At 42.8% G+C, this 7931-nt stretch overlaps 1 protein-coding gene across 5 annotated transcripts in view; it reads right to left on the minus strand.

Annotated features, from left to right (window-relative positions):
• The window catches only part of iqsec3b (IQ motif and Sec7 domain ArfGEF 3b), a 95465-nt gene extending 91419 nt beyond the window's left edge, over positions 1-4046 (minus strand). For 2 of the 5 annotated variants that reach the window (XM_088340296.1, XM_088340295.1), the window contains exon 1: positions 3230-4046. In XM_088340296.1, the coding sequence (XP_088196422.1) occupies positions 3230-3780 (551 nt within the window). In that variant the 5' untranslated portion in view covers positions 3781-4046. The remainder of the gene's footprint in view (positions 1-3229) is intronic. The other 3 variants (XM_088340298.1, XM_088340297.1, XM_088340299.1) reach the window with 2 other exon arrangements.
• Positions 4047-7931: the final 3885 nt, after the last annotated feature.

Here is a 7931-nt window from a genome sequence, read left to right on the forward strand (position 1 = left end):
ATGCTTGTTCCTACTTTCTTTTCAGACCAGATCAATAACAATAATGACAATTTTCTTCATTCTATTCATCATTTATTCACTAATACTAGTATGAGTTTTGAAAGCTTGATGTGTCACAGATACCAGATAGAAATAGTTTTTGATAAATTAAATGTCACCAAAACATTATCGCTCATTTTAAAGATCTTTTGAGCTGCCTTCACATGGAGGATTGACTCTGTTAAAAGGGGTTGAGAATTGCTTTGATACTGATGTATGGTATCGGTATTCACCCACATCCCCTATTTTTACATTTGGACGGTGTGCTGCCTCTGCCTCACTTTTGATTAATGTGACAAATAGGTTCAAGAAGAACTCTTTCCCTCGCCAGCTGCTGTCACAAGTATCAATTCTTTGAAACGAGCCCGGGGATTGCCAAGCTACTGATACATGGCAGTGACGTGCAGTCAGGGGAGGCAAGTGAGGCTGCGCCTCATCTGTCACCATGGAAATATAAAATAAAAGTTATATTAAATGGTTCTATTTATTTTGTGTTATTGTTTTTTCTCTTTTGACTTTACAATTTATAGATTTTTGTTTTCAAAGCTGTTTTTTCACGTTATATTATGAATACTTTTAATCCAATTAGTATGGACGGTATTATTGTGCTGAGTGTCTGCAGATGCAACTCTCTTGCCTCATGGCAGAGGGCAGGAGAGGGACAAAGATGAATATTTGGCAAACTTTTAGTCAGGCCAAACAGTAGTTTTTTTCTTTCCATGCATGGACTTTTACCTATCTATTGATGCTTTTAATCAAAAGGAACAACACAAACACCTCATTTATTAGCTGAGGTAAGACAATAAGTTTTTTTTCCTATACTATAATGTATTTAGGCAGCACGGCTACGCAGTGGTTAGCGCGTGTGCGGCACAGTTCTGAGGTCATGAGATAGAATCTCCTGTGTGGAGTTTGCATGTTCTCCCCGTGCTTGCGTGGGTTTCCTCCGGGCACTCCGGTTTCCTCCCACATTCCAAAGACATGCATGTCAGGTTAATTGGCCTGTCCAAATTGTCCCTAGGTGTGAGGGAGTGAGTGAGTTGTCTGTCTCCGTGTGCCCTGTGACTGGCTGGCAACCAGTTCAGGGTGTCCCCTGTCCACTACCCGAAGATAGCTGGGATGGGCTCCAGCACCCCCGCGACCTTACTGAGGATAAGCGGTGCAGATAAGGATGGATGGATGGATGGATAATGTATTTATTGCTTTCTTGCTTTGTGTATCAAATGATGGATAAGATGTTGGTTCATTTATTTGTAAATCTTACTGTACCTCACTAGACATGAGACTCACCTCATGTCGCTGTAATACTGATACATGATACATTACAGTACATGGTATCAATACACGGTATCAGTATGAGGAACTGGAGTCGTCCAATTTCGTTGTCACAGCATATCCCATGTTGTAACAATGACAATAAAGGCATATTCTATTCTATTCTATTCTATTCTATTCTATTCTATTCTATTCTATTCACCCATCCCTAATTATTTTTATTAAGACAACTGCTGTTTGACTTTTGATTCTGTGAAATAGAGCTGGATAGTACTTTGTTACTGATACATGGTATTGATATTCACTCATCCCTAATTTTTGAATTTGGACATTGTGTCACCTCTGCCTCACTTTTGTGATAAAGAGGTCAAGAAAAGCCACTCTTTTTCCTCATTAGATTATATAGTGGAATACTATGAAGACAATTGGGGTGGATACGATAGGGGTGCACGCGTGCACGTGTTGCACGTGCGTCTCATCTAGCAGGAAAACATCAGAGGCCCGTCGGTTGCCCCATGAGACATGAACATGCTGCACATTCATTAACAGCAGAAGCGGCAACATGGACGCACAGCATCACATCACTCGCCGGGTGCCCCCCTCTCACACACTCCATCAGGCACACACTCTCACGCGCTTGCAAGCAAGCGTCACACACGTTTAGTATCCGACATACACTCTTGTGCGTATTACACACGTTCAAACACACACAAACATGCACTATTTCACTCACATGAACACATCACATGTACATTTTTGTGCATATTTCATATATAGTATATGCATTACACATGCACACACATACCTGAATTACCCATGTATCACACGGAAGCATGCAATGCACACACGGACTCCACGGACACACACACACACACACACACACACATGCAATGCAGACAACATTATGTATATGCCACGGACATAAATGAAATGCTTGACCACACAAAAAAACATGACATCTGCATGCATCTGGCACACAAAAACGGGCACACATGTGCAGACCCACAGCTGTTTGTTATGTAATGGTCCAGTTTAGCTTTTAAATAATCCATCTCTCTCCCTCTTTCTCTTTCTTTCTCTCTCTCTCTCTCTCTCTCTCTCTCACTCACTCTCTCACTCAAACACGCAAACACACTCTCACTCTCGCGTTACAAACGTTTTTTACACTGAGCATCATTCTATTTGTGCATATATTTATTATATAGGAGAGGAAGAGTGATAGAGAGTGATATAGAGAGGTATAAAGTGATTTTGAGATATATCTCTCTCACTCTCTTTATATATATATATATATATATATATATATATATATATAGAGAGAGAGAGAGAGAGAGAGAGAGAGAGAGAGAGAGAGAGCGAGAGAGAGAGAGAGAGAGAGAGAGAGAGAGAGAGAGAGAGAGAGAGAGAGAGAGAGAGAGAGAGAGAGAGAGAGAGAGGGAGGGAGCATGTAAGAGGGGGATTTAAAGAGGTATATAGATTCTGAGATCTATCTATCTCTTTCTCTCCCTCTCGCTTTTTCTTTATATATGTATATGTATATGTATGTATTTGCGTACATATTTATGTATATATAAAGGGGGAGAGGGATGGAAGAGAGAGAGAGAGAGAGAGAGAGAGAGAGAGAGAGAGAGAAAAGGGAAGAGGGAGGGAGAGAGGGAGAGAGAGAGAGAGAAAGAGAGAGAGAGAGAGAGAGAGAGAGAGAGAGAGAGAGAGAGAGAGAGAGAGAGAGAGAGAGAGAGAGAGAGAGAGAGAGAGAGAGAGAGAGACAGACAGAGAGAGATCAGCTAACAATATGTTCCAGCAAACCAAAATAATTGATGGACAGTTTTGCTGAAATTTGGCCAATAGGAACCTTAACCCGCAATCTTATTTTCCAACTAATTTCTGGACTATTTTAGTGGCGGTTTTTACTTACTCGGGCGTCTTAGCGAGGGCCAGGGAGCGACACAGAGTAGTTGGGGTCATCGGAACCAAGGAGCGGCACCCGCTGTCATCCGGCTCGTTCTCCACCGGCGAATCCGTGTTCGGTTCGGCCGGAACCAGCTGCATGTCCCCTGGGTCCAGAGGCTCGGAAGGGGGCTGGACCGCCGCAGCAGCCGTGTCAACTTGCTGTTCTGGTGCAGCCGCTTGCTCCGGAACGGGGCTCGGTGCGGAACTCGAGGAGGGGGTGATCTTGGTTTGGGCGTCCTGAGCGAGATGGAGGTGATGGAGAAAGTCCGCTTCGGGATGAAGCTGATGATGATGATGCAGGAGATGATGCGCGTATGCGGGGTAGGGATGCTGATGCTGCACGCGGACATCTCGCAGGTGCCTGTTCTCTCCGATGAGCTCATCCACTCGCCGGTCCAGCTCCTCGATGCGGGAGCGCTGCGTCTGGATGAGACTTTGCTGGTTCTGCACGATTGTGGTGAGCTCCCGCAGGTACAAGATTGCTTGCACCGGATTTTCCAGCAGGCTGGAGCTCATCCTACACGCGAGGCTCAGGTTCGGATAGAGAGAGTGGGCAAAAAGCACGCGGAGGAGAGAGATGTTGGGAAGACCGCTCCTTGGGTTGGTTGTTTTCCCCCCTCCTTCTTCCTTTTTGAAGGATGCAGGGACAGGGCTTGCCTCCACTTGTGCTCCCTCCCTCCGGTCTCCCTCTCTCACTGCGCTGAGAGGTGCTGAAGAGAGGAACTAGATCCAGCTGTGATGGGAGGGAGGTAGGAAAGGGGGAAGGAGGAAGGGGAGTGCAGCGTCGTTCCGCACAAGAATGGTCAAAGGTGCAAATACGCACCCTACAGGCGGCGAACAATCAAAACAGCACAAAAAGGAGTGAGCAGGGATGGACGGACATGACAAAGAGGAAGAAAGTCCAGAGAAAGATACACGGTGGGAAATACTTAAGTTCGTTTTCTTTCATAGAGAAGTAAGAAAAATGCATTAAAGACTTTGTGTTGAGCTTTAGAGGACACAACAGAGTCATAAACACGATATGTTAAAGTGGTTTTCTCTGCATTTTATTATCTGGATTGAGCCTAACCTTAAGAAAATCGTGTTTTGATACATTAACCTATATTGCCTATGTAAAGAAAATTATATTTAAACTCTATTTCTTCTCTCTTATTTCTGCACAGTGTTGCTGCCACATGTCATTGCACCATTTTCATCGCATTGGGATTACCACTTGTGAGCGACTTTCTCAATGTTTCTTTTTCCTCGTGCTGAGGTTTTGAGTTTTTCCTTGCCCGCATGTTGGTTTAAGATCAGGGGATGGTGTTTTGGTAATCCTGTGCGGTCCTTTGAGATATCTGGTGATTAAGGGTTACACAAATAAATGTGACTCGACTTGACTTGGAATTATGTTCAATGCACTTCGAATTCAGGCCAGTTTTCAAGCACAAGGCGGCAGTAGCTCGGGAGGTAAAGCACCTCCATGTTGGGCAAGACACTTAATCCTTAATGCCCCCGGTAAGCAGGTAGATGCCTTGTATGGCTTACGCTGCTTTTGGTTTGTGAGTGAGTGTGCATGGGTAAGTGTGAAGGAAATTGTAAAGCGCTTTGGGAGGTCTTCAGTGACTTGAAAAGCGCTATATAAATGCAAACCATTTACATTTACTTTTTTGTAAATAATTCCCTACCAATCCCTTTATTATTCTTTTGTAACTTTTTAAAAATTAAAATCTTCCATTACATATTTATTCTGGAGAGCCAAGTTTAATCTTGTTTTGAAATATACGTTGTTATCAATGACTACAAAGAGTATCCTATTGTATCAGAGCCATCAACATTATAAAGGACTATTCTCACCCCGGCCACCACCTTTTTGATGTGTTGCGCTCTGGTAGGTGCTACATGTTTCCTAAATCAAGGACAAACGGACTCAGAGACAGTTACTTCCCGAGGACATCACCACCCTAGCATAATTGTGAAAAGATGGCTTCGGTTTCCTCCCACATTCCAAAAACATGCATTTCAGGTGAATTGGCCGGTCCAAATTGTCCCTAGGTGTGAATGAACGAGTGAGTTGTCTGTCCCCGTGTGCCCTGCGATTGGCTGGCAACCAGTTCAGGGTGTCCCCTGCCCACTGCCCGGAGATGGCTGGGATGGGCTCCAGCCCCCCCGCGACCCTAATGAGGATAAGCGGTACGGCTGATGAGATGAGATATCTTGCTATAGGCTTATTATGGGCCAGTTTCTAAACACTGGTTGGTTGGTTGGTTGGTTGGTTGGTTGGTTGGTTGGTTGGTTGGTTGGTTGGTTGGTTGGTTGGTTGGTTGGTTGGTTGGTTGGTTGGTTGGTTGGTTGGTTGGTTGGTTGGTTGGTTGGTTGGTTGGATCCATTAACCACTAGGGTCGCAAGGGCAACATTTCCTGTGGTGTGTCTTGGGCAACTACAGCCTGGTGACGCCAATCTCTCTCCAGGCCAACATATGTTTCCACCTGGTCTCAAACCGGGGAGCTTTCACGTGTTAGGGGAATATGCTAACCGCTGCACGACGTTGTAAATTTTACGGCCTATTTACCCTGCAGTTTTTTATCTCATTTTTCTCTTGAGTGTAATGTCTAATCCCGTTGCATATAATCTATTCTATTCTATTCTAATTTATTCTATTCTATTCTATTCTTATTCCCGTGGGTCTTAGCCAATTGCTCTCCTTATTAATAATTGCAAATCTGCTTATTAGGCGATAATAAACCTTTTAAACACAATGCAGCACCTATTTACTCACAGTAAAGCAGCCTATGTAGAATGCGTAACAAAAACTAGCAATCTATGGTGACGTTGTCGTCTGCTACCAGTGACCGAGACCATCTGCGTTAGACCCAAAATAGTCTGGACAAGATGGGTCTAACAAAGAAGGGGCTTTTTAAAATATAAATCCCATCCAAAAATATTATACAGTGTACAAAATTTGAAATGACCCAAAAAACGTATGAAATACAGGAAAACTGTAAAAATTGACTGTTATGTATTCTCTTCTATTCTACGTCAACATGTCTGAAAATGTCACAAACACTTAAATGAAATTTATTTTGGACACTGCAGCTGGTTCAAAATGCTTTAGCGGGGCTTTTAACTACGACAAGAAATTTTGATCAGATTACCTCGGTTTTAGCTAAACTGCATTGTTAGCTTAAGATGTGTTCTGTTGGTATTATACAAAATCATCCATGGACTTGCTCCTTCATATCTATCAGATTTAATAATAATAATAATAATAATAATAATAATAATAATTTCCTTGTATTGTCATTCTGTGTAACAATGTACACAGAACGAAATGTCGATTGCACCTGACCCGTTGTAGCGAGCCGATGCAGCCGCAGCCAACAGAGGGCGCCGCCGACCACTTTTTAAGTCTTAGGAATGACTCGGCCGGGGCGCGAACCACCGACCTCCCAGTCTCAAAGCGGGCGCCTTACCATCTAGGCTACTGAGCTGGTTCCCCCCTATGTTCCAGTCTGGATCCTTTGCTCTGAAAATGCTAGCCTACTAGTGATCCCAAGAGCCAAGAAGAGATCCGCAGGTTCGAGAGCGTTCTTCATTCAGGCCCTGGTGCTGTGGATTTCTCTGTCCACTGAGATTCGATCTGCAACCTCAGTGGAACCATTAAAATCTAGGCTTGAAACACACTTATATTCTACAGTTTATTATTGAGCTACATTTCATATTTGTTATTGCAACGTCCGTTGCAGCCTGGTCAACCTGGAAGAAGGATTACCTCATGTGCGGTCCCTTCTTAAGGTTACTCCATCTTCCTCATGTTAAGGTTTTTGAGTTTTTCCTTGCCCTCATGTAGGTTTTAGATCAGGGGATGCTGTAATAATAGTCTGTGGTTTGCAATAATCTGTGGTCTGTGCAGCCCCTTTGAGACTCCTTGTGATTAATGCCTATACAAACAAACATGACTTGACTTGACATCTCACAACCCTGAGGAGGACAACGGGGAGAAGCTGATTGACCCCATGGGTGAGATGGTGACCCCCGCTTGGGAGGTTTACGCCACTCGTTTGGCCAACGCAGAGCAGCAGGAACTGCTTCTGGTGCTTAAGGACATCACGGAGAAAGAAAACATAGACCAGAACCAGGTCGCCCTCGTATTTGTGGGCAAAGACACCAGGTGAGGCCGAGTGTCGATTTGGGGCGGGATTGGTCGAAATTCCAGCGCTATGGGATTATAACGCCCATACAAAATAAATGAAGGTTAATCTTGGATTTTTTTATCTTTTAAAATTCGTAATATTTTATGTATATAGTTTCCGAGTTTCTATTTTTACGCTGGCAACTGTTTGGACAGCAAAGTAAGAGTTTAATTGATCGTGTATTTTTATCTTTTAATATTCGTAATATTATTTTATGTATATATATATATATATATATATATATATATATATATATATATATATATATATATATATATATATATATATATTAGTTTTTAGTTTCTATTTTTACGCTGGCAACTGTGTGGACAGCAAAGTAAGAATTTCATTTATCTTTTAATATACGTAATATTCTTTTATGTACATAGTTTCCGCGTTTTTAGTTTTACGCTGGCAACTGTATGGACAGCTAAGTAAGGATTTCATTAATCGTGTATATTTATCTTTTTAATATTTGTAATATTTATTCCCTCA

This window comes from Urocampus carinirostris, chromosome 7 (assembly GCF_059441175.1).
Source record: "Urocampus carinirostris isolate Australia breed hairy pipefish chromosome 7, RoL_Ucar_1.0, whole genome shotgun sequence".
NCBI classification, from domain to species: Eukaryota; Metazoa; Chordata; class Actinopteri; order Syngnathiformes; family Syngnathidae; genus Urocampus; species Urocampus carinirostris.